Here is a 27,824-nt window from a genome sequence, read left to right on the forward strand (position 1 = left end):
ACTGAGGAAGACATGATGTTGATTTCTTGCCTTCATACACAAGTACATGCACATACATTATGCAGACACACAAAGAAATCCTGAGAATTCTCCAAACCATGTCTACCAACAATCCTTTCAAATTTAGTCTGTCAATTAATTGTTGGTTGTTTTGTCTCCTGATATTCACCAGCAGGTGTCTTTAGGACCAACCATAATCTAGATATTTGCTGAAAGAACTCAAAGAGCTTGGCATGTACCTTTCTATAGCTGAGGGTTCCTACATTCTGACATGTTTTCTTAAAGACCATTTTCATGGTTGCCTAGTAGTCCATCATATTGGATGTAAGGTAATAAATAGACTGGCTGCCAGACAGCTTCTTTAGTTCTAAAATTTGTGATTATCTCACCAGAAGATACAGGAAGTTTTAAGCTTTTTATTTTGTAAAATTTCATGTTTATGTCAGTTATGGTAAACTTACAATAAATCCTAGTAGATCCATCACATAGGCATGATGCCTATCAAGGTTTTATTGTTGGGTTATATGGTTTGATTTGAAACAGTCTTGCAATGTAGCCCTGGCAGGCCCTAGTGTTCATTTCCAAAAAAATGACTAAAATGTGAATACATGGCTTTGTACCTTCAGGTATCAATACCCTCAGAGCACAGACACTGAGTTTGTCACTTGTCTGAGAACGTGCAGATACTAAGTGAACATGTATTTGTGGCTTACGTTTTTGGTGAAGAACTGCCACTTTTCTCATATAAAATATTGTTTGGATTTTATTTTTCAGAAATGTAAAGCTTGTTTCTTTGGTGGTGGGGCATTGGATTTTGCCAGCTTGATGAGTTTCTGAACATATGATTGCTAGTAACAAAAAATAAACCCAAACATAATGGATAGAATTTTAATGCATGTTCTTTCATTTAGCAGTACTTTAACATTCACAAAATTTATCACATCATGAAGCTCCCTTTTTTGGCACTTTGAAGTTATAAATATCAGGAGCTATTGTAATGCATAATCTTCATTTTGGAAAAAAGGGAAAAAAGAGTCTCTGAGAGAAAAATAAGCTAGAATGCTCACTTTGGCATTACAGGGCTTTCAGGTGGGATATGTTTAATTAATGTGCATTTTTGCATTTTTCATTATTGTTAGCAATTTTGTGTTATTAAGGGTCCAAAGAGAACAAGATGAAATTTCTTGTTTTTAAAATAGAAGTACATACTCCTTTGTTCATATGGCAAACAAGTTGGCATTTTGAAATAAATCTTGTCAGAAAATCATGACAATTGAAAGAAAAAAAATTTTTAAATGACTGTGTAGGTTTGCTCATACCTCTGAGGAGTGGGATCTAAGAGATGGCATTTTTGGGCTCTTCAGTTTTTATTGTTTAATAAGTAGCTATTGTCTTGAGAGTGAAGGAAGAAATGAAAGCAGAAAAGATGCATGGTGGTGAGTACTCGTTGTGAAAATATGGCTGACTTCAGTCCTGAGGAAAGAAGGTGAGCCTGCTTTCTCACTGACTGTGTTTTGAAACTTGACTGGAGAATATTCCTTCTCAGCACAATTGTGCACTCACCCCTCCCCCATCTCTCTCTTTGTCTCTATCTCTCTTCTGTCTTTTTCCGTCATACACATATACACAGCTCTTCTGGAACCTTCCTGTGGAATTAAAGTGTTCTTAGTTGAGTGTCATAATCTTTAACAAATGACTCTATTGCTTAACCTCCTTTTCACTTCCCTTATTTTAAAAATGGGACTATATTTTAATATAGAAATGAGATCTAGTATAAAGTGTGTACCTGTATATTCATGTATGAATGCAGGAGAGGGAAAATTAAAATTGTAAGCCTAGGGCTAGAGAAAAAGGATCTTGGCTAATTATCTTACATGACATGAGAGAAATTAAGCATTAAAATCTATGCTATTCTACCCACTAGGAATTTCAGACCCTGGGAGAAAGCTGAAAGGAGCATAAATCATGAGATGTATATTATATGTGCTGGTGTACACCTGTATATTAACATGTGAATAGGTGCATGTTATTGAATGAACCTTAAGTGACAGATTTAGTCAACATAAAACTTGTTTTACTATAACATTTCTGTAAATTTCACATGGTTATTTTCCTGTTTTATATGTAAATATAAATTTATATATGCTTAAACACAGGATATATATAAACATAAATTTATGTATGCTTGAACATAGACCAAGCCTACACAGTTTTAGAGTGTGTGTGTGTGTGTGTGTGTGTGTGTGTGTGTGTGTGTGTGTGTGTGTGTGTGTGTGTGTGTGTGTGTGTGTGTGTGTGTGCCATGACATGCATGTGGAGGTCAGAGATAGCTTACAGTATAGGTTCTTACCTTTGTCCTTGTCTCTTGTTGTTTCTGTTGCATATTCTAGATTGGCTGGCTCACAAGCTTCTGGAGATCCAAACTCAGGTCTTCGGGCTTGTGTCTTAAGTGCTGAACCATCTCCCCAGCCCTTGCATGTGTTTGTTTAATTTTTGATGAAAGAAAGATTAGTCATCAGACACTTTTTATTAATAAAGGATAAAATTTAAATTAGTTTTTTAAAGTCATGATATATAGAGAAACAGAAATCTAATGTATTGTCTGTGATTCAGTCTGTACAGTTTGATCTCAGTGTATCTTATTTTGTTGAATTAAATATTAAAAAAGCAAAACACTGTTCTTATTGTATAGTAACAGTACAATTGGGATAGAAGAATGTATGTTGACATAATCAGGGTAAGCATACTACAACTTTCCCAACTTTTGGGATTATAGTTGGAAAATTTGAAATGAAGTATTTCATCATAGCATAATTTCTTTCTAAAAATAAAAGTGAAAAAATATGTAGTTACCATCAAAACAGATTTCTAGTGGACTTATTTGTTAGCTAAGCAGAGTCATTTACTAATGTTGAGTTAATTAAATTGTATCACAGAAGTCAAAAAATTATGTACAGAAACTTGTTTAAAACTTGTAGCTTTTTGGAAAGAATAATTGTTTTTAACACTTAAGGACATTTGGGGTGACTTTGATAGACAATTAAAAGGCAAGGCACATGGTATCTAGTGGTTCTCCTGACTCTTGAGGAGTTGACAGATGTTATTGATTTTACTTTTGTTATTTACTGGAGAACTCACTTGTAAGTTTAAAGTGGCAGAAAAGTTAACCTTATGAGTACTCTGTGGAGTACTTACAGACAAGTATTTCCTTCCTTCCTTCCTTCCTTCCTTCCTTCCTTCCTTCCTTCCTTCCTTCCTTCCTTCCTTCCTTCCTTCCTTCCTTCTTCCTTCCCTTCCTCCCTTCCCTTCCCCTCCCCCTCCTCCCCACCCCTCTCCCTCTTTCTCTCCCTCCCTCCCCCCTCCCTCCTCAACCCATCCCTCCCCACTCCCCCTCCTCCCACCCCCCCTCCCACACAGGGTTTCTTGGTGAAACAACCCTGACTGTCCTGGAACTCGCTCTATATAGACTAGGCTGGCCCTCCAGCTCATAGAGATCCACCTGCCTCTGCCTCCAGAGTACTAGGATTAAAGGTGTGCACCACCATTGCCTGGCCACAGACAAGTGTTTTCAAAATTGAGGAAATACCTAAGCACAAACAGAAGCAGAATTCACTAAAATGTGCTACAATGAATAGTGATCAATATGTGTGGAACAGATAAAAATAATGTAAGATATTCAAAGCGTATGGTTGTTAGTGTGTTACTCAACAGCAAATAATTTGCAGAAAATATGTGAATCACTATCATGAATGCTATTTACTCTCATGGAGTTAAAGTAGCATTGCCTCCATGGATACTTGTTAAGAACAAAAGCTTAGTATCCTGACTGGCTTAGTGTTGGTAAAGTATTTGGTTTGTTTGTTTTTAACAGTTGTTTAAAGGCTAAGATTAAAATTTTTATGATCAAAGAGAATCAACCATTATCAATTAGATAATAGTATTAAATACTATTTACTTTTGAAAATTTTGTTTCTCAGATTTACAGGTTTTAAATGAATATGACATAAAATTAGAAGATAAAACAATGAACACACGTTGGGCATGTTTATGTACACCTTTAATTCCAGCACTCAGGAGGCAGAGGCAGGCAGATCTCTGTGAGGTAGAGGCCAGCCTGGTCTACATGCAAAGTGAGTTCAAGACAGCCAGGGCTACACAGAAAATCTCTTATCTCAAAAAACCAAAAACCAAACCAAACAACAAACAGAATGAATGTAGTAAAGTATGTTGCATCCTCATGTACACAAGTGCCATTGGAGAAGGCAGAACACGATGTGCTTGGGTATAGTTTCAGCTTCATCTGTAGTTCCAGGGCCATTTTCAGATGGTGTAGCAAGCACAAAGGAACTCCCAGGTTTCAGAATCTACCTAACTGTACAGTGAGGAGCTTCTACCTATCCTTTGATTGGTTCTGTGTTGTAGTGACACTGCAAAAAGAGCCACCCAATAGAGTTCTACTGTTGGCTTCTAGGTAATGAATGTCTTCAACTAAAATCACATGCTGAGTTTGGTATCAGTTTTGGCTGTACTTGTATCAGTGAAAGTAACATCAGGATCTGGAGCGCTGGCTGTTCTTGCCAAGGACCTGGGTTCAGTTCCCAGCACCCACATGACAACTCACATCCATCTATATACATACAGTTCCTGGAGACACGAGACCATTTTCTAGCTTCTATGGGCATCCGTATGCATGTGGTACACATATATACACCCAGGTACATGCATACATAAAAATGAATAAGATGTAAGAATGTAATTGATAGTGAAAATGTAAAATTGAGTGAAGCTCCTGGTCTTCAGAATGGCATTTTAACTCTAGAAGTTCATTGCTAGTATAGTTAGGGACTTGGTGAGTGTTTGAGTGGCTACATTAATCTAGCTGGATCATATGTTATTTATGAGTTTGTTACAACAAAGTGATTTTTATATTAAAAGAGTAAAATCATTTTTTGAAGATAAATGCAGAGATTCACTTTAGCATTTATGGGTTGAATATTAGCAAGAGATTTTGGAAGCTCTAGTAATGAGGTATTCTGTTCCTGTGAAGAATCTGTTATTCCTACTAGCAGACTTGTAAGATACTGTTCACAATGATTATTACTTGAGTTTTGTCCATGAAGTTTGTGGAAACCTTTTCTCTTGTTATGTAAATGTGTACATGATTTTGCCTGTTGGTCTACAGAGATGGAAATACTTAGGATTTCTCTCTTTAAATAAAAAAGTTGACAAGTCTTTGTTTGACAGCAGAGCTTCTCAAATACAAAGTGCTCAAGGGCCTTATTAAAATGCAGGTTCTGGGCTGGAGAGATGGCTCAGAGAACTGACTGCTCTTCGAGAGATTCTGAGTTCAATTCCCAGCAACCACATGGTGGCTCACAACCATCTGTTATGAGATCTGGTGCCCTCTTCTGGTGTGCAGATATACATGGAAGCAGAATGTTGTATACATAATAAATGAATAAAAATCTTTAAAAAAAATGCAGGTTCTGGTCTGGGCTGAGAGAGTTTGTACTGATTGGAAGTATCTTAGCTGATAACGGTTACCTACCTGATAGCTAACAATTCTCCAGCGTTCTAGGTAGGTCTTCAGGCACTGCTAGTGCATTATTTAACACCTTTTTGGTGCTAGGACCTGTGCTAGGGGCACTTGCATATATCCTTTCTTTTAAAAGTTGTTGAAGGTGTTAGAGACTGTTGAAGTGAGGCAGCATTGGGTGAGCATTTTTGGCTTTAATGCTCCGCCTCCAGGAGAATACTTCAAAGAGCATGTATGGAAGATTTAGGTCCTAGAGGAAACTACACATTTGCCATAACAGTGGGAAATAAAATACCTTGTTATTGTTGACTGGTGCTGGACAAAGTAGGGAGTGCTGGTGCATTATCAACAAGTTGCCAGGCCAAAGGAGAGGTATGGAATACTCGGATGCTTTGAAAACGTGTTCTCCTAGTCTTGCTTCTCTTTTCATTGGAAATGTCTTTTACTAATAAACCTTTAAAATTTTGGTGAAGTCCAATTCATTAGTTTTAAAAGTTAAATGTTTTAATTGTAAAATATGCATAATGTAAATTTCCCCCCTTTTTTGAGGTGCTGAGGATTGAACCTAAGGCTCTGAGTATGCTAGGGGAGTTCTCCCTTTGTGGTTCACTTATAACTCACAACTAATGTTGTATGTTGTGTTCTTCTCATCACTTAATGTATTAGAAACAGAATTGACATTGTATAGGACTCTCTTCTTTTTTTCTTAGGTTTTTGAGATGAGATAGTAACCCATGCTGCTCAGAGCTCTTTGTGTAGCCTTAGGCTGGCCTTGAACTCATGATCTTCCTGCCTTACCCTCCTTAGTGTTAGTATTGTAGGTATGTGCCATGGCACCTAGCTTGTTTAGGACTCTTATTACTTCCCTACAGTAGGCCAAGTGTTTTGTGGAATATCTTTATGTTTGTGTGTATGCTTGCATACTGAATTGGGTGTACTGTAGCCTATAGTCAAAAATATGAATGTGCTATAAGATGCATTGTTAAATGGGGTGCACCTTTTAAAACATCATAGTTTCTTTTGTTCTGTTTATAGCATTCATTTGTAAAAAAAAAAAAAATATATTTCCCCCCCCAGAGACAGGGTTCCCCTGTGTAGCTTTGGAGGATGTCCTGGGACTCACTCTGTAGACCAGGCTTGTCTTGAACTCACAGAGATCTGCCTGTCTCTGCCTCCCGAGTGCTGGGATTAAAGGCATGTACCACCACTTCCCAGCTGTTTGTAAATTTTTTGTTGCAGTCTCACTATATTTGCATGTGTTGTTTTTTATCATAGGTGCAATGGATGAGCTTCACAGTCTGGATCCAAGAAGGCAAGAATTACTGGAAGCGAGATTTACTGGAGTTGCGACTGGGAGCACTGGGAGTACTGGGAGTTGCAGTGTTGGAGCGAAAGTGAGTAAAATTTAATCTCATTTAATGTCCTTTCTTTGTATTAAGTGGTCTAGAACATATTTGGTGGGGCAGCTGAGACAGCTTGATGACCAGAGTTTAAACCTCAGTACTCTTATGTTCGAAGGAGAGAACCAAGTCTTACAGACTTCACTAGCCACCATAGTGTGTGTACACACCACACACATACAGATACCCCCCCACACACTGAAACTACAAGTATCTTTTGTACAGGAGCCCTATATACATGCTTAAGAACAAACTATTACTTTCTATGATTTTTATCATGTGTAGAAGAAAAGTTAGTATTTGGAAACCTGATTTTATTTGCTGTACAGAGTATTTCTGTATTATTGGAGTTGTGTTTGACAATTTTTGCTATTACTTTCTTGGACAAAAGGCCTTGCCTATACATATACATATACATATACATATACATATACATATACATATACATTTTTTTTTCTGCTTTTCCTGTAGCAGTTTCTAAGTGTGAGGTTTTACATGGAATTTTTCACTCCATTTTGAATTGATTTTTGCCGAGTGAGATAAAGGAATGTAATTTCCTTCTGCATGTGGATATGTAGTTTTCCCCATCAAATTTGAATAGATTAGCACCTTAGTTGAAAATCACATGTCTGTGTCCATGTGGGTTTCTGTTTCCTCTGTTCAGTTGATCTGTGTGTGTTAGTCTCAGTAGCATGCTGTATCTATTACAGGTGTTTAGTATAATTTGAAATCAGCCTTGCTCAGAGTGTCTTTGGCTACTTGATGTCATTAATATTTCTATGTGAGTTGTAGAATTTTCTTTTCTTTTTCTGTGAAGAATGTGCTTGGCTTTTGATGGAGGTTTGTGTTTAATCTGTAGACTATGTTTGATAATATAGCATTGTCGCAATATTATGCTAGTTCTTGAGATCTATTTTGTAGTGTCTCCAATTTGTCTAATGTTTTAAGGTTTTCATTATAGATTTCTTTCACCTTCTTGGTTAGATATCCATATTTGTCTGTCTGTACCATTTGTCTGTACACACACACACATACACACTTTTAAAATTTTGTACCATGCTGTCCCATCATGAATGGGATTGTGTTCTTGATTTCCTTCTCAGGGTTTGTTTTTGATGTATAGAAAAGCTACTGGTTTTGTATGTTGAACATATATCCTAATACTTTGCTCAAAATCTTATCAAATCAAAGTTTTCCAGAGGCTTTAGAGCCTCTTGAGTAGGGAACATGTTATCTGTAAAAGGGGTGATTTGAGTGAGTTTCTGGCCTATTTATGTCTCCTTTGTTATTTTTTTTTTGCTCTTGTCTTATGACTCTGGCTAGCAATTCGAGTACCATATTGAATAAGACTGAAGAAGTGGAAACCTGTCTTGTTATTGATTTTAGAGGAAGAAATTTCAGTTCTCTTCATTGAGTGTAATGTTGGGAATAGATTTGCCATCAGCCTTTATAATGTTGCAGTATGATCCCTTTACTGCTAGTTTCTTCAGTGTTGGTTATGAAAGGATGTTGAACTTTTTCCACAGGTCATTTCCACCTCTTGACTTGAGATTTCTGTCTCTGGGTCTGTTGATATGCTGCATTACATCTTCTGATTTATGTGTTGACTCATCCTTTATCATTCTCATGGTAATTTCATGTTAATTATTTTGAGAAACTGCCATACTGTTTTCTAGCTGTTTTATATCCTCACAAGAAGTATAGTTTCTCTATCCTTATCAGTACTTGTTATTATCTCTTTCAGTATAGCATTCTGGTTGATGTATAAAGCAATACCATATAGTTTTTTTGGTTTACATTTCCTTGCTGACCAGTGATGTTACCAACTTATAATTTATTTATCTTCTCTGATGGGATGTCTAGTTAAATCCCTTGCCCTTTTAAAAGTCTGGTTGCTCTTAAATCTGGAGTTACAAGAGATTTTTATGTGTGATGTGTAATAGACTCTTGTAAGAGAAATGATTTGCAGATTTTTCTCCTATTCTTTGGGTATCATATCTGAGAAACTTGTGTATACCTATTTTTTTTTACTAAGACATTGTTGAGGTGTGAATATATTATGTCCCTTACAAGCTCATGTGTTAAACATTTGGTCCCTAGTTGGTAGTGCTATTTGGGGGTATTGAGGAAGCCTTAGGAGGTGGGGCTTACTTAGTGGGAAGAACAAGGTACTTACCTTTGAAAGAGTTACTAGTTCCTCTGCTCTTTTCTGTCTCTGCTTTCCTCTGTCTCTTTTTCATGTTCCATCTGTGATGCTATCATCAAATGCATGGGGCCATGTGATGAAATGTTTAAGGTGTTTTCCCTGGTTATTTTGTTACAGCAGCCATAAAGTGAACCCAGAAAGATGGTTATAATTTTAGCCCCTACATTCAGGTCTTGCATCATTTTGATCTCTCTCTCTCTCTCTCTCTCTCTCTCTCTCTCTCTCTCTCTCTCTCTCTCTCCCTTTCCCTCCTTCCCTCCTTCCCTCCCTCCCCCCACATATGCTTATCTAGTTGTTGATTCATTGGACATAAATATGTTCTTAGTTCTCTGCTGATCTGAACTCTGTCCTCAACATCGTAACCACATTTGCAGTGTAGTTTTGTGGCACATTTTTAAAATGAAGTGGTTCTTGTTTAAGATTATTTTGGCTGTCCTGGGTCTCTTGCATTTAATTTTAGAATCAGTTGGTCACTTCTGAAAAAAAAAAAAAAAAAAGACAACTGCAGTTTTGGTCGGCGTTGTAGGTGAATGTTATGTCAGTTTAAGTATTGTAATCTTACATTTGCTTAGGTATTTTGTTTCCTTTCAGTGGTGTTTTATGGCTTTTGGTGTATAGCTCTCTTGAGTTTTCCCTTTTTCACAGTATTATAAAGGAATTGAGTTGTCTTGTTTTCTTTCTCTTTAAGTGGAATTCTCTTCATTTTATTTTCATGTGTTCATTGCTGTTGAATAAAAAGTACAATTGAATTTTGTGTGTGGCCCTTGTGTCTAGTTACTCAGTGTTTCTTATGTACACAACACTGTAGGCAGAAGAGCAGCTCACGTGGTCAGCTCTCATTTCAAGGGACCCTGAGATTGACACCCTTCACCCTTGGATTGGCCAAAAGAACAGGCCAGATCCTGTTTCCTTGTCAGTTGTGAGTGGAGTCACTTTAAAGCCCAATGTTGTTCTGCTCCTCCTTTCTTTATTAACCATTGCAACTGTTACCTCTACCCCACAGCCACCCTCATGAGAAACAGAAAAAGAGTGCTCTCTACCATATCATCATAGCTGCTGTTTTATTTTACTGTTCAATTATCCCCTAAAGGGATAGAGAGTTTGGAATGTCTGTGCACTTAAATGCACTAAAATGTTATTTTCCTAGTATGGTGGAAGTTTCTGAAAGGCACGTCTGATTACATACTTTCTTGGAAATTTTTAAATAGTTTAACATAGTTTTCTGGGTTACTTAGTGTTATTAATCTCTTTTTGATTCCTGCCTTATCTCATGACCAATCTTATGCTTCTCCCCTCCACTTTTCTCTCCACATTTATACTTTTCTCTAGTCTAGCAAATTGATTTCTTTCAACAGGCAGTTTTTCCTATCTTTTTTCTTTTGACTGTGCTGTTGACCTTGTTTCACATGTCCTTGACCCCTTCTGTCATCAGACTCGCCACTGTTTGAGATGAGCAGAATCTTGGGACTGTTTCTCTGACTGACTGATTACCCAATGGAAGGACCTCCTATTTCCTTCCATTGACACCTAGATGTACCTGAGCATACTTAATTACATCACATTTAAATGATTTATTTTCTTTAGACTGCTAATATGTTGAGGACAAAAAGACTTGCATATCTTAATTTGGGGAATGAAATAACGTTAAGAGTTCAAAGCAGGGCAGGAGATGACTCAATGGTTAAGAGCACTGGCTGCTCTCCAGAAGTCCTTGATTTGATTTCCAGCACCCACGTTTTGTAGGTAGCTCATGATAGTCCTCCAGTCCTAGGGGCTCTGATATTCTCTTCTGTCTTTCATGGGCAAGCATGCAAGTGATGCACAGACATACATGCAGGAAAAACATACCTACATTTAAAATAAAATAAAAATAATTTCTTTTTAAGAACTTAAAAAAAATAGAAATCAAAATTGTATGCCTGATTCTAATGCGGTTTTGGGAACAGTGGACACTAAATTTATGTAGGGTAGTTTTGTTTTAAGTTTTTATTTTTCTTCACTTTTACTGGACGTTTAAGCTAGGGCCTTGTACATGTTAGACAAACACTCTACCACTGAGCTGTATGCACAGCCGAAGATTTGTTTTGAGATTTGAATTTATTCTAAAAAAGTATCAGGGAAGCCTTTTAAATCTTCTCTTGCATTATTCTGTTACTGGTAGCCAGAACTAGCAAGGTTTCTGGAAATGAAAATAGAGTCACTGTTTGGTTTACTAATAGTACTACTTACCTCTAAGTGGTAACATCAGATGAGAATAAAAACCAAAGCCATCTGTTTCATATGTGTTTGTGTGTAGGGAAGCTAGGGTTTTGTGCCTGGTAGGCAAATTCTCTACATTTAAGCTGCCTGCCCAGCATCTCAGCATATATTTTAAAGGACTCATTATGTGTGTGGTTTCATTAATGTTCTTGGTTTGCAGATAGAATTATATACCTGCCTCATACATTATAGTCATTCTAATAGTAGCCAGCGCAGAATAGGTGTAGCTATTAACTTCTATATAGACATATTTGAGTTTATTTATTTATTTATTTATTTGTTTTTTTGAGTCAGGGTTTCTCTGTGTAGCTTTGGAGCCTGCCTATCCTGGCACTCGCTCTGGAGACCAGGCTGGCCTTGAACTCACAAAGATCAGCCTGCCTCTGCCTCCTGAGTGCTGGGATTAAAGGCGTGCACCACCAACGCCCGGTGACATACTAGATTTTACACATTTATTATCTAATCTAGTTCATGGGAGGTAATAGGATTGTTATAATGTTTTGTAAATCAAAACCTACATTTCAAAACACTCTGTTAAAATATCAAATGTTTTAACTAAATCCATTAGCCTACCCAACCGATGGATATCCTTTTTTGTTGTTTTGTTTTTTGAGACAGGCTTTTTCTGTATGGCCTGGGCTATCTTGAAACTTGCTTTCTAGATCCACCTGCCTCTGCTTCCTCTGCTGGGATTAAAGGCATGCTTCACTACTGTCCAGCAATTAATGAAAGTATGTCAATGAACTGAAGATGTCTCAGGAAATGGGGGCATACAGCAGGTTTTTTCTCATTCATAGGTATAGACTGAAGTCTAAACTAGCATAATAATGGGTGGGTATTTGGCAGGTTGCAGAGTTAAGAGCAGAATAATGGCAATGCTGATTTAAATTGTAGGGGAGGATCCAAAGCCTAGTCCACTTTACAGTCTTATTTAGAGCTCATGCTGGTCAGAATACCTGGTTAAATGCTAAGATGGACAAGTCATCTTGTCTGAATTGGTGATTTCAAGTTTTTCTTTTGTCCACTCCAGGTATTTTGCTAAACCATTTTGAGGTGGTTTCTACTTTATACCAATTATTGACAGAAAAAGAAACCAGATTTAGCCATCTCAAGGAAGGGAAGAGACTCACTGGCTGGTTCAGAGACGGAGGAGATGAGACTGGACAGAAGGCAGGCAGCCCTGGCCATTTTGATCACAGGAACTGTTTTCCTTCTTAGTGTGGTGTTTGTAAGGGATCCCAGCTCATGAAGTAACCTTTTACCTCGACTCTGTGCTTTTGTCACTGAGATCCCAAGCTCTAGGACAGCCGTTCTTAACCTGTGGGTTGCCCCTTTAGCAACCTCTGTCTCCAAAAATATTTACATTACAATTCATAACAGTAGCACAATTACAGTTATGAAGTAGCAATGAAAATAATTTTATGGTTGGGGGTCACCACAACACGAGGAACTGTATTAGGGTGACAGCCATAGGAAGGATAAGAGCCATTGCTCTACAGGAAAGAGTGGATTAGTTTCATGTTGCTTTTGTGTTCTCTCTTGTTTTTACCTATAGGCATGGGTTGGGTTTGTATGAGAATGATCTTTTTTAGAATGTCTGTAGGAGATAGGCAGGTTAATTTGTAGTCTCACCAAAAATATAAGACAGCACAAAACCAAACAACCTTTGATGCTTGATTGACCCAACATCAGAGTGGAAGTGTTAATTGTGTAAGACTAAGTTTTGAATTAAAAAATTGAGATAGTGCTTTTTAGGGAAGCAGGGACTTTTTATATTAGATTAGCATGGTTAGATGGGGGCATCTATTGGTGAAGTACAGCATTGCATCCAATTTTTCACTCCCCCACCCTGAATTTTCATATGGTCTTTGTAGAAGCATTTTGATAACTTTCTGTGTAGGCCAAGTAGTGAATATCTGTAGGTCATATGAATTCTGCTACAAATGCTTTTCTTAGTACTGTCATTGTGGCCTTTAAGGAGCCATGGATTAAATGCCATCCAGTGAAACTTTGTTAAAATAGGTGGTCAATTATAATTTGATCTGGCTAGAATGATGATCCTTAATATTTTTATGGCCTTATGCTTACTGGTTACAAGGGAACTTAATAAATAATTTTCTACTTTTTAAATCTTAAGTGTGAGTGTGTGCATATCTGTGCTGTGCATGCATGTCTGGAGGCCAGAGGACAACTGTGGGAGTTGATCTCTCTTTCCTTATATGAGGACTTAAAATGTGAAGGCATTTAAATGAGGAAGTTAATCTTTAAATTTTCATTTTAGTAGTCTCAGTTTTAAAAACCGTATCTGATATGGGTTGGGGGTGGGGTCGGTGGCGAGCATGGGAGGATGGAGGGTGAGGGAATGGGGGGATTGATATGTAAATAAGAGTGCTTCTTAAAACAAAACAAAAAACCGTGTCTGCTAGTTTAAGTATTATTCTTCAAAGCCTCTATAAGATTATCAGTGAAAACTTTACAGAGTTACACATCAGTATCTGTCATGGAAGTGTGAATCAGAACTGTGATGGGGTTTCATCTCACCCCCACAATGGCCATTGTCTCCCTCCACCCCCCCCCAAAAGAATAACATTCTGGCAGTGATGGGAACAGAAAGAAATTCTGAGTCACTGCATGTGAGAATGCGATTATTATGGTCATTATGGAGAACTATAGGAGAATCCTCAGAAAAACTAAGTCTATAGGGTAGACTATTTGTCTTGCTTCTAGAATATACCCAAAAGAAATGAAGTTAGTTATATTAAAGAGATAACTGAATGCTGATGCTTATCTTTTTTTCTTTTTCTTTTTCTCTTTTTTGGTTTTTCGAGACAGGGTTTCTCTGTGTAGCTTTGGAGCCTATCCTGGCACTCACTCTGGAGACCAGGCTGGCTTCGAACTCACAGAGATCCGCCTGCCTCTGCCTTCTGAGTGCTGAGATTAAAGGCGTGCGCCACCAACGCCCGGCCTGATGCTTATCTTAACACTAATAACTGCTATAGGAATCAACTAAGATATGCATTGATAGATGAATAAAGAAACCCCCCCCCTCTCTCTCTCTCTCTCTCTCTCTCACACACACACACACACACACACACACACACACACACACACACACACACACACACACACACACACACAGAGGAATATGTTTTCAGTGATAAAAATGAAGTCCCACGACTGGAAAGATGGCTCCCAAGTGTGATGGCACCTGCTCACAACCATGCATAACTCTAGTTCTAGGAGATTTGACACAATCTTCCAGCCTCCATGGGGACTACACACACAGTACACAGACATACATTCAGCAAACATTCATCTACATAAAATGAAACTAAAATCTCAAAAAAATTTAATTTTTATCAGGACTGTTGATGGTTAGTGGTTAAGAGCACTGTCTGGTTTTCCAGAGTTCCTGGGTTGGGTTCCCAGTACCCACATGGTGGCTGACAACTGTCTGTAATTCTAGTTTCAGAGAATCTGATGCTTGCTTCTGGACACAAGATCTACCTCTGAGTGCTGGGATTAAAGGCGAGAGCCACCCCCTGGCCATTCTAATTTTTAAAACCAAAGAGCAAAAGTATTAAGTAAATCACTTTAAGGCCCAGGGAACTGTGAACATATGGGGAAAATGCATATTAATTCTGACACAGAAGGTAAAGTTAAGAATAAGTGGTATTTGTGAAGAAGTTGCTAGTTTTACTATCCAAGGAACATTCAAATAATTGACCTTAAATAGGAATACCTAGAACCAGATGCTGTGGATTCAGTATCTGTAATCCAACACCTGAGAGGCCAAAGCAAGAATGTAATTATAATTATACCATCATAACCCATATAGTGATAATGGGGCCATTGAAATAAATAGCTGAGCTCAATAGTAGTCCTCCCAGTCTGTAAAGAATGATTCATTGTATTTGCTTACACAGCTTACTTAGTTACATGATGCAACACAGTCATATTACCACCTCTCATATTGGAATAAAGATTATTCTTAGGATTGTTAAGGACGAAAATCACAAAGAACTGACAGATGAGAATACACTTGGTCAAGTCGCTGTATAATCTACATACCAATGAATGGAAAGTAAGTTTTTGAAAAGATATCCTGTAACAGAGCATAAAAATTATAAGATACTTCAAAATAAATCTGACAAAAGATACTGGACAGTTTCCCTGAGGGCCGTAAAGTGGAGAGAAATCCAAAAATGTCTGAATGAATGAGAGTTGCAATACTTATGAGTGGAAAGATTCAGCATTATACTGCTGTCCTCTCTTTATAAGTTTGTACATCAGTGCAATATCAGTTAAAAGTTGCAGTGTTTGGGTGAAGGTAAAAATTTAATAAACTTCCAAATTTTGTATTTAAATATAAGGTCAAGATGCCAAGGTAGGAGAACAGACTTATGAATTCATGGCCAGGTGGGACTAAGTGACTTACCAAGATAGTACTTAAGGACAGTACAGAGCTGGGGGAGTATATGGTAAATAAGACAGTGTGATGCCAACACAATAGTAGAAAGAAATTAACAAAACATAATGACTCCATATTATAGAAGGCAAGGAGCTAACTATTAAATCATCCAGTCTACCTTTACAGAAGTATATGGCCCTGCCTCATTTAATTTTGATAGTATTTAGTACTTCAAAGTTAGTATTTCAATGCTTACATTTTTACTGTAAATTTATTCATAGCTGAACTTAATGATTCCATTATTACATTTCCTTTGTAAAGCTTTTTGTTTTCTCCGCACTTAACAGTTATTTGTTGGATTAGTGTAACTAACCAACCATCAGTAGAGAGGTGCAGGTATTATTTTAAGATGCTAATTATTCTTCCCCTCTTTTTCCTTGTTCTTTTAACCTCTTCCCTGAAGTACTGCATTCATGTTTTCTAACTGAGGCTGTTTGCTCTGCTCCTCTGGGATGTGTCTTGTCCTAGAATTGCTCTTCTAGCCCTGAGTATTCATCTCCATCTGATTTGTATTTTCCCTGTATCCCATATCTTCCATCTCTTGGGTGATTTCTTTGTTTTGGTAGGACACATTCTCCAGTCACTTCTTTGGAAAGGAATGTGGTGAATTTTTTGAGACTGCATATTTTCTTATTTGTAATTTTTTGTTGATTTATCTAGGGGTAAAATTGGAAATTCTAGATTGGAAATCATTTTCTCAAATTTTTGAAGCATTGTTCCATTGCCTTTTAGTTTTCTGTGTTACTGCTAGTCACTCTGGTATCATTCTGATTCCTGATCCTTGCGAATGAATTGCTTCTCTTGAAGCATTTTAGGATCTTGTCTTTATCACTAGCATTTAATCTTCATTACATGTGCCTTGAGCCTCCTTGGCTCAGCAGAAGCATCCTTTCAATCTAAAGGTTTATTTTTTTACTTAAGAAAAAAAGATTAATTTTGTCTTTAATTGTGTCTACGTGTATGGGTATATGCATATTAATACAGGTACTTACAGAGGCCAAAAGAGGGCACCAGATCTCCTGGAGCTGGAGTTAGAGGAGGTTTTGAGGTACCTGACGTGTGCTGGAAACTAAACTCAGATCCTCTGCAAGACCAGTGTGTGCCACTGAGCCATCTCTTCAGCCCTTCTTTCTAATTTAAAATTCATGCTTTCCAGTTCTAGGAAAGTTTGGCTCATCATATAGTCATCATCATCATCACTATTCTTCCTTTCTCCTCACCACCACCGTCATCCTTCCTTTCCTCCTTCTACATCCCCGTGTCATTATTTGGACCAGAAACTTTCACAGTCTAGTTTTCTTGTGACTGTTCTGGTCTCTCTTGGAGGTTTCTTTAGCTTCTTAAAAATTATTTATTTTATGTGTATGGATATTTTGCTCATATGTAAGTGTAGCATGTGCGTGTGTTAGATTCCCTGAACTGGAGTTAGAGGTGGTTGTAATTTATCACGTGGGTGCTGGTAATGGAACTGGTGCCTCTGGGAGAGCAGCCAGCTGCCACCTCTCCAGCCCCTTTGAGCTCTTGATGTCTTTGCTGCTGCTGCTGCTGTTGTTGTTATTATTTCTACTTCCATTTTCATTTCAAGTTTCCAAGGTAGTTTTCCTTTTCCTTTTTTTATATTTTCAGTCCTTGTCTGGACGAACTCTTACTGATTCAAATATTTTTGTTTGTTTATTTGTTTTGTTTTTCGAGATAGGATTTCTCTGTAGCCCTGGTTGTCCTGGAACTCACAGAGGCATTTTCAGGAAATACTCCTTAAATTGTAATTTTTGTTATCTTTTCCTATCAGTAGTCTTTAAGTAATTTCTTCTCTCTGTAGCTTTCTCTAGTTGCTTTCTTTCTAATTCTTTTTATTCAGCCCATGAGATGGTTCAGTGGGTAAAGGTGCTTGTTGCCAAACTCAGCAACCTGAGTTCAATCCCTGGAATGCACATGGTGAACAGACAGAGAGACATGATCATGCACCCCAAATAAATCTAAAATATAAGTCTTTTAAAATTATATTCCTTGGATTTCACAATGTCCTTGTGACCTTAGGGTTCTTTTAAAGCATCCTCTGCTATGTTTATTGCTTGTTCCTTACACTGTTTTTGAAGCTTCCCTAGTTCTGCCACCTTTCATGTTTCAAAGTCTGATTATAGTGTTCTCTCTTATTATAAATACCATTTTTGTAATGCTGTCTCATTTTGACATAGTGGGTTACAGTATCACCTATTTTGTGGGTGTTTCTGGTGCTTTTGTTAATTAGGGCTGACTCTTATTACATCTCTGTTTTCCTCTCAGTAACACCATAAGATTGACCCATTTTGTTTGCTTTTTGAGAAATCCAATGGCCTGGATACTAAGGTGGTTCAGTATAGCTTTCGCCAGAGTTCCCTTTGCTGTTGGTTTTGGGTTCACTTCAAAACTGAGGCATTTTCCTTTCTGAGATTTCTAGGCTATGCCTTTAGAAATTTATGTATGTTTACACACATGTGTTGGTGTGTATGTTTTTGGAGGCCAGAGATCAATCCTGGTGTCTTCTTCCATCAGTATATACTTCATAACATTTTTATTTTTAATATTATGTGTTTGGGTGTTTTGCCCACATGTATGTCTACTCATCACTTGCATGCCTCATCCTTGCAAAGACCAGAAGAATGGGTTAGATGCTCCAGAATTGGAGTTACAGATGGTTCTGAGCTACAGTATGGGTACTGGGAATTAAACCTGGTCTTCTGGATGAGCACCTAGTGCTCTTAACAGCTAAGTTGTCTCTTTAGCATGAGTTCTAATAGGTCTTAATAATAAAAACCCAGAGTCAGATATCGGGGTAAATGCTGAAAGGTCAGAAGTAAAGGAGCCAGCCATAAGAGAGACCTCTTACCTCTACTGAATCCTTAGACCAAAGGGGTGAGCTTGTCCTTATGAATCTTCAGACTGCCATGCCTCCTGTCTCTTCCCACCTTATAGTCCTCTCTTCACCCAGCCATATCATCCTATCTCTATCTCCCTAGTGCTGGGATTAAAGATGTGCGACTCCCAAATACTAGGATTAAAGGTGCAAGCCACCACCATCTGGCTCTGTTTCTCTTTCAGACTAGATAATCTTGTGTAGCCCAGGGTGGCCTTGAACTCACAGAGATCCACCTGCCTCTGCCTCCCAAGTGCTGGGATTAAAGATTTGAGCCAACACTGCCTGGTGTCTGTGGCTAACTAGTGTGGCTAGCTCCGTACTCTGATCTTCAGGCAAGCTTTATTTATTAGAAAAAAATATCACCACATGTCTCTCTAGTCCTCCATCTATTTTCTGAGACCAGGTCTCTCACTGAACCTGGAGCTCCGCCATTTGACTAGATTGGTTGGCCAGAAACCCCAGGGATGCTCCTGACTGCCTCAGCAGGGTTGAGATTACAAGTGCATGCTGCTACTACTTCTGAATTGAATTCAGTCCTCATTCTTGCACAACAAGCACTTACCTACTGAACCATCTCTCCCCAGCCCTCTTCTGGTCTTTTTATCTGGATATTTGTTTCCTTTTATTGCTATTGTACCTACTGTGCGCCTCTTAATTCCATACCCAATAATCTCTACACTTTTGTGCTTCCTTTCTTTTTATGGACAGGTTTTTCCAGGATTCATCTAAGATGACCATCTCAACATTTTTTAGTTGTGGATGGACTCTGTGTACTTAATGACTGCTTCAAAGGGCAGAGTCTCCCAGCTATAGCTTCTGTCCTTAAATTGTCTTGCTGACTTAGTGAATGGGTTTTGCTGTTTGGTGATACCCTGTTTTCATTCTTTAGACAGCCTTTCTCTTTTTGCTGTTTTCCATACAGGCCTTGTGGTGGTTGTTTGTGCATTTGCCCCACCTGCTGTTTTAGACATTCCTGTCACTTGGCTTTATTGTATGTGTCTGTAGGTTTCTTTTAACTGTTTAGTTTTGTGTATGTCTTCATGGGGTTTTGCAGATGGTCAAAAACTTTGCCACTGCCTGCATTACTCCAGAATCAGAGTTTCTAGTTTGACAGATTTGCTCAATTTTAACTTTGTCCCAATGTTCCTTGAATCTTAACCATTTCAGCTGCCATTCTGTGTTGATAGCTTTACAGTGTTATAACAAGAAGTGGATCACAGTTGTCACCAGAAATTTATTTACAAGTAATTAGGCCAGTTTGTAATTTAACAGTAAGATTTGTAGTTACTCTTACATAGGAGAGGGACATCTGAGGTTATCAGTTGGTTTGCATTTGTGCAGTAACCTGTCATCATCTGGTCAAAACATTCCTGTAAGGATAGATCCAAGACACTGATACAAGTCCACAAAATGCTAAGATTACAGAAGCAAAGCAGATACCAGCCTACTGACAGAAAGCTTGTGTCTGTCTGTCCATCACTGCTTAAAAATACATTGTCCAGAAAATTGGGTAACTTGAACAAAGCAGTTAAGATTGTCAAAGTAGGTAAGAGTTTCTTAAGTCAAAACAGAACAAAGAAGGCAGTCTGTTTCCAGGAGGAAAGTGTGAGACCTGGGATGTGATCATTATGACTGAGGCACACGAATGGTGCTTCCTTCCATTAGCTGGTAACTTTAGTGATTTTGTATCCCAGCCATGTCCCAGTTCATTTTCTTTTGAATTGATACTGTTAAAAAAAAAAAAAATCACCAATACAAGTAAGATACTGAAACAACAGAATTTTGAGAACATGGTATTTTGTTGTATTTACCTTGCTTGGTTTCCTTGCTTAAAGGAATTGTACTTGATTTTCTTATATATAAAGATTGGTTTTATACCTTACATTTCTTTAACATCACTCCTAATTTTCACCTTTAAAAATCTTTCACAGGCCTCAACAAATAATGAAAGTTCTAATCACAGTTTTGGAAGCTTAGGATCTTTAAGTGACAAAGAGTCGGAGGTAAGTAATTTTATTTTAAATGTGGTGCTGGGAAAGTAAAAGCTGGAGTCATCTTTTAAATGAGTGCCCCTCCCTTCCCCTTAACAACCGTGGTATTGAAGGCTAATGTTTTCTTTTAGAATTTTCCATGTAGTTCCTCATCCCCTTGGGCAATAGTAGGGAGTGGGGGTAGCCTTGATGAAACACAACAATTTAGATTGAAGATTATATTTGGTATTAGAGAGAATAATTTTTTGATTCTGTAGCCTAATTTGCACATGAATAATACAAAGGTGTTATCAATGGAAGACCAGCCTTTCATGGTTTTGTAAGATGAAGGTGGGTTTTAAAATATGCTGCATTCCGTAGTTTTCAAATTTTTAGTAGTTCTCATCTTAGTTTGATCTTTATAAGAGTTTGTATGCTTGCCTAGTTATAAAAATATACCTTTCTTCTTTATAGAGTTTCTTGTGAAATCAAGCTGATGGGTTTCATTTTACATAGTTTTAAAACATACAATAAATCCCCTTTGCTAGCACCCATTTACTGACCTCACCAAGAAAGTACGTGGTATTTATAAGTGGACATTTAGGTCCACAGTATGGTCCATTCTGTGCATGATATACTCGATGGCGTCTTTTGAAAATGGTGGACACGAATGTGTTTGGGTTTAGTATTGATGTTTTGATACAATGACTTTTTGTGGGTCTAGCCTTTCTCTCAGGTTATACAATTCTGTCCATTAATTTTAACCAGTTTATGTGTGTATGTATGCGGCATGTATATGTTTCTGTTTTTTCTGTCAGTGTAACTCATTTGTACTTGATTCTTGTAGTCTTTTTCTGTCAGTAGGTCATTAACACTCAGGAATTCTTACTGCATTTGGCTTCCTTGTTCAATGGAGAGAGAAACTCAAAGGTGGCATCTTTGTAGCTGTTTGTTATTGAGAGTATCTAGGAACCTGTAGGTAGGCAGTTTTGTGCAGTTGTACAGGCACCCTACACTCCACAGGAGTGTGGCATAGGGTTCTCACTCATCAGGCTTTCCCTTCCACAGAGACAACTGGCAGGCAGCTGAAAGGACTGTGCAAGTGACGGGACTTTATCTGCAGTAGGTTCCCTTGAGGTAAGCGTTAGTTGCCCCTGTAGCTTCAGTTATCTCAGTTTAGTTTTTCAGATTAGCACGTATGTACTAAGACCTTTAAAATAGGTTAGTTCTGTTCCAAGGAGTTAAAAAACAAAACAACCTATCAGGAATATTTCTACTTTATTTCTTTTGGACTTTGGAATATTCTTGATATTTTTTCATAGATGAGTATATTCAATAATTTTACATGTTCTTTCATAATCTTGTATTATGAAGAGCAATAAAATAACTAGGTGTTTTTCATTTCTGTTAACCATATATATATTTGTATATATATGCATATATATATATATTGTGTGTGTATATGTGTGTATATATATATATATATATATATTTTTATAGTAGCAAAACATAGTAAAAGTTAGGTTCCCTATATAAGATCTTTATAGGGGATGAAGTGTTTCATGTTTCCTTAGTTACCAATATTCTCAATACAAGTTATAGATCAAATACTTGGATTCTTTTAGAGGAATTAATCTATAATAAAATTTCCTTTTAAAGAATTCCATGACTATATTTTTAGTTGGATTTTAAGTAGCTGTATTACTTGTACATAGATTTATTTGTATAGACATTTTGACATTGGGCAGCAATATAAAAGTTTTAAAAATCATTTGGCTTTTGCTGCCCTGTGTTCTGTATATGGGATTTTTACAATTGATAGTTAGGCTCAGTGGCACAGTATTTTGACATTTTTTCAGATTGTACATGTTCTCTAATATTCAAAGAAGTGACTTTTGTTGTTTGTTCTACATTTCCATGCCAGAAGTTACTTATCTAAGGAAAATGAGTCTCTGGTTTTATCTCTGTAGTAGGAACCTTAATGAGTTTCCTTGAGATGAAATTTTATACATACCCAATACAAATGTTCATAGGTCATGATTTAAGGGGTTGGGTGTTAAATGGTCGTGAGGTGGAAGCACTTTTTGTACTACATACATTGAATAGTATAATTTAGGTAGTTTCCTTTATCTCCTGACATCACTTACTCTTTTTTGGTAATCTTGTTTCCTGATTGTTATTTTTGGAATGTAACCAAGGCCTTGACACTCTATTACTGAGCTACAATCCTAGCATCCTACTATATATTTTAAATAATAGTGTTTGTTTCTGCATGCAAGTAGTACTGGAAGTTTTGTTTATGTTTTTTAATTAGCTGTCCTCTCACGTAACCATACCCTAACCTCAGTTATTTTAGCTTTTCCTCTTGACATTTACTTACAAATTTGAATAGAAATGTGTGCACATTCTGTTTTGGTTCATCAGTTGAACATTATCTGTTTGCTCTTTTAGTACTTCGATTTTAACTCTTTCCTCACTTGTCTTCTGTTCATACACCCAGAATCGTATTTTCTTCTCTCTTCTTACTATTAAAACTGAAAAACACCTCGTAGTCAGTATTAGATTAATTGAATGTACTTAAACTTACGCTTTTATTTCAGTTCATCTATGTATTCTTACATATGACTTTTTTTTTTATCTGTAGGATTGCAGAATAAAAACCTTTTGTGGGGGTTGGAAAGTTGTCTCAATCAGTAAAGTATGCTGTGCAAAAACAGGGACCTGAGTGTGAATTCGTAGCGCCCACATACAAAACTGTGCATGGCTGCATGCCTTTGACCCTTGTGCTCAAGGGGACAGATCACTTTGATTTGTTGACCAACCAGTCTAGCCAATCAGTGAGCTCCAGATTTAGTGAGAGACCTTGGCTCAAAAAATATGGTAGAGAATGAGGGAGACAACTGACATGGACTTCTGGCCCCTCTACACACTTGTGCACCTTCATTCACAAGTACCCACACACGTATCACACAGATGCTTTCCATTTGATAGTGCAGGTACTTGTTAGATATGAAGGTTCTGGGTTGTTTTCTTTTACATCATTCTATGTGAGTATTTATTGTGTATCAGTTGTCTGCTAATCTAGCCCAGCCACAGAATATGAAAATAAATAGGATATCATCTCTACCTTCAAGTGAAATCAGCATTTGAGAGGAGGCAGACAGACATTAAACAGTGTTTTGTGAACAGTGTGAGGGCAAGGTACTATGAGAGCCAAGAGTAAGAGGCCTTCAGTTCTGTGTGCCTGTGAGGGAAGGTAGACAGAAAGAGACGAGGTGCATTAGCATCCCAGAGGATAAGACAGTGAGGAGGCACCAGGCTGAGGGATTGTGGTGTCTGTGCTTCTGTGTGGAAGCAGGACCAGTTTGGTTATGAAGATACAGCGGTGGTTTTCAGGCCTAGGGCACGTCAGACCACCAAAGACATTTTACCAAGCAACCTAACAGATCTCAGTGACTTGCAAACTTGTGATACGGAATGTGAAATGGGGACCACATTTTATTAAAGGCCCTTGAATTTCATGGTGAGGGATTTGGAGTTAAGGTGATGGGAGAACCTTGAAGTGGGGGAAACAAACAAACAAACAATAGAAGTATAGAAGGCTCCCACTGGTCCCAGAGTAGAGGATAGAATTTGAGGGAGATGAGACTGGAGTTAAGGAGATGACTTTGTGAGGCCATACTGCCTTCTTTATAAAATGCCAGTCCCTGAGGGCTCTAATTACACTGTTCTTAGTGTTGACTTTCAGACTCTGCTCTCCTCCCTACCCCACCCCCCAAATCTTAGAGTTTACTGAGAAGTTACTATGACTGTCACCACCTAGGGCATGCTTCACAAACTTTAATGTGCAGTGAATTCCTAGGTGCTTAGGGCTCTGCAGCATTTTTTAAAAAGCCCTTGCATCCCACTAGATTTAAAAAGAATTAATAGAATTTGATGATATTGAGAAAAAGAAGGAATGGGAAAGAGCCTAGATGATTTAAATGAGTTTGTCTTTGAGATAGACGAATCAGAAGGAGAGTGAAATAAATGGTAGTAAGTTGAATTCTGTACAGTCTTGAATTTGTCTTTCTGAGATGGATAAGTGAGATGGTACTGCAGGTAGCAGAAGACTAGAGGTAAAGACCTAGAATTCTCTGGCATGGGTAGTAACAAAGGCTTAGGTACAGACAACCCCATTTTAAAATGCAGTCTAAGGGCTCCTAAAACTTGCTCCAGGGAGTTTTTGTAGCTGTGCTATCACATTGATGTCTGTTTTCTTTTGTTTTTCTTAGAGTCTATAGAGAATTTCCAGATACCACATTTATGGTGCCACCACACTGATGGTGTTTTTGTATGTTCTAGTGTGACAAAATCTTGAAATGGTAAATACTTAATATTTGTAACTCATCCAAATGAATGCCGTTTGGGTTGTGCTAGATTTTTCTCATTACTGTTGTAGAATACCTGATAAGAACAGCGTAAGGAAAGAAATTTATCTTAACCTTCACCTCTCAGGGACTGTGAGGAATGAAGAAAACATCAGACATACACAGAATACAGTTGGGATAAGGTGGACTGCATTTTGATGAAGAGGAGGAAATTTAGCGTGTTTATTTTATACGTCTGAGTGAAAGAGGCAGGTTTCTTGTGTATGGCTGAAGGAGGAGGTGGGGTTCTTGTATACAGCTGAACAAGGAATCAAGTTTAGATAATCTTGGTAGGGGATCTCTTAGGGGAGCCTTCTCAGGCTGTGTCACATTTAGTGCTCACTGTCAACATCTGCACATGGACCAGGAGCCTTGGGGTCCTTGGCATACCTATGCTCATGTCTTCAATACATAATCCCTGAGAGCTCCCTCCACCCCATTGTGTTGGTTGGTTTGTTTGACTCATACTTCGAAGCTTGTTTCATCATGGTAGGAAGGCACGGCAGTGATAGCAGCTTTGGCTCTGGTGGGAGGAGCATAGGGCAGCTGGTTACATGGTGTCCATGGTCAGAAAGCAGACAGAGAAGAGTCCTGGTGCTCCACTTGTCTCCACCATTTTATTCAGAGACCTCAGCTCTTGGTGCCATCTTCATACATAGAGATTTGTCTTCTAAGTGGCCCTAAATCCCAGGTTAACAGGCAAGATTAACCATCACTGTGTCCTCAACAATATTAAAGAGTTATAGAGGGATCCTATAGTGATATATTATTTATGGCTTATTAAAGCTTGACTGAAGGTTGTGTAGTATACCTGTAATTTTATATTATAATAAGCAAGAAAACTCTAAGCCACATTGAGAATAGGAATGCCCCAGGCCTGTTAGAGGTAAGAGCTCCTTTGCTGCTTTGCTTCCCTAATCTCCACCAGTGACAGAGATTGGGGTTCAACATGAAGATCAGGGAAGCAAAGCAACCAGCCACTAGCTCTCACCTCTAGCTCAGGTTGAAAAGGCTGATCCACACATGAGCTCTTTACCAAGTGTCAAACTGCTGCCTCTGTTCCGATTGGTAGTCAGTGGGGAAAGCAGTGAAGAGATTAGGTAGAACTGGAGAAAGCCCTAAGATTTGATATGTAGGTTCAGGTCCCATAGATCATAGATGAAGGGGATCAAGGTGCTAGAGTTGAGCTGGAAAAGAGTGATTGGAAAGCAATGAAATAGTGACAGCAAATATTGACTGCATTTAACAGAATCTTGATTGTGACAGAAGGGAAACAGTATTTAGAGTCACAGTCTTGATGTATAATACAAGAAAGAAGGACCCTAGCAGCATTGGGATGGAATCAAGGAAAGTGCTGAAGAGAGACGATAGGAAGAGGGTGGGAATGAATAAAGTCCAGACAGTAAGTGGACCTTAGTCATAGACAGAGCTAGGAGCATTCTTTTTCCTGTGTGTTGGAGAGGTAGACAGCTCAGGATATCCAGTAGCCCTTTTTCCTCCCTTAGAGTAGAAACAGGTTCTTTCTGTAGCCCCTTCTCCTCCCCTCCCCCAAATTGGTAAGTAAACCTAGGTCCATGTGTAGTATATCTCCTGAGCTGTATCTCTAGCACCGGTTTTCTGTTTTATAAATAAAGTATGAATTTGGATTTGAGTTGTGGCTAAAATTTCACAGAAACAATCATTAGCTACCTACAGAGATTAGAATTAAGGTGTATTCTTTATCTGCTGTTTAGCTATGTCAAGGAGACTATATTTCCTAATTGTTAATAGTTCTATGGTGTTCCTGTGTTGTAGAACCTGCTTTGAACTACCTGTTTGCAGTTCTGTAATAGGAGTCTTCCCCGTGTAAATACAATGGTCTTTTCTCCCCTTTTTCTAAATTCTGTACAGTTGCTGTCCCACCCCTCTTAGCTCAGTAAACAAAGACAAATCAAGTAATGTCTAGCTTATTTGGAGTTTGTAATTATTAATACCATCAGTATTCCCACTCTGTCTCTAGTTTTGGGTGTCCTAGGATGTTTTTCTCTGCCTTGCTTATATCATTGAATTGTTATTTTCAGTAATTAACATAGGAGAAACATAGTAGTCTGTGTTTCTTATGTGTGCATACCTATAATATACTCTACAGTGTCTTATGTTTATAAAACAGAAACCATATCATTCCATTTTACCTCAGATTTATCTTTAATACTCACCTTCTGTAATACTGCATAAGCTAAACTAGATTTGAACAGTAACATTTACAAATATATTTTATTACTAGAACTAGTTTGCTTTTCTGTTTTGGGGGGTGTTGTGTTATTTAGCATTAAGGGTGTTAAGCCAAAGGTACACAGGAGCTGAGAGGATTGTAGCACCTGGAGCATTTCTTAGCTTTGCCTAGTTTAGTACACACTCTCAGCTCTTTCCCTTCTTCTCTTTCCTCCTCTAATTGCCAGGTGATTGATATGTATATATAGAGACAAGCTAACAGACACAGGAAGGATCTCACTTGCCAGCCACCTTTTCTTTAATGCCCTAGTCTAAGTACTCAGTAGAAAAAAGTGAGCTTAAAAATGAATTTCATCATAAAAAAGTTAGAAATTTTATTTTTTATTCCCATTTCCCTTAATACATTGCTTTGCTTTTGCTCTGGTTTAAATGTGTTCAATTTAATGTTTGTGGGCAGTGGTGGCAC

The 27,824-nt window shown here is 37.9% G+C and overlaps 1 protein-coding gene across 6 annotated transcripts in view; it reads left to right on the plus strand.

Annotated features, from left to right (window-relative positions):
* The window catches only part of Tlk1 (tousled like kinase 1), a 128,029-nt gene that overhangs the window by 46,800 nt on the left and 53,405 nt on the right, over positions 1-27,824 (plus strand). For 4 of the 6 annotated variants that reach the window (XM_035447164.1, XM_027420212.2, XM_027420211.2 and 1 more), the window contains 2 exons: positions 6,812-6,930; positions 20,700-20,771. In XM_035447164.1, coding sequence (XP_035303055.1) covers positions 6,812-6,930; positions 20,700-20,771 — 191 coding nt within the window. Of the gene's footprint in view, positions 1-6,811; positions 6,931-20,698; positions 20,772-21,806; positions 21,876-27,824 lie in introns of those variants that run through there. The other 2 variants (XM_027420215.2, XM_027420214.2) reach the window with 2 other exon arrangements.

Source organism: Cricetulus griseus, chromosome 6 (assembly GCF_003668045.3).
Source record: "Cricetulus griseus strain 17A/GY chromosome 6, alternate assembly CriGri-PICRH-1.0, whole genome shotgun sequence".
NCBI lineage: Eukaryota > Metazoa > Chordata > Mammalia > Rodentia > Cricetidae > Cricetulus > Cricetulus griseus.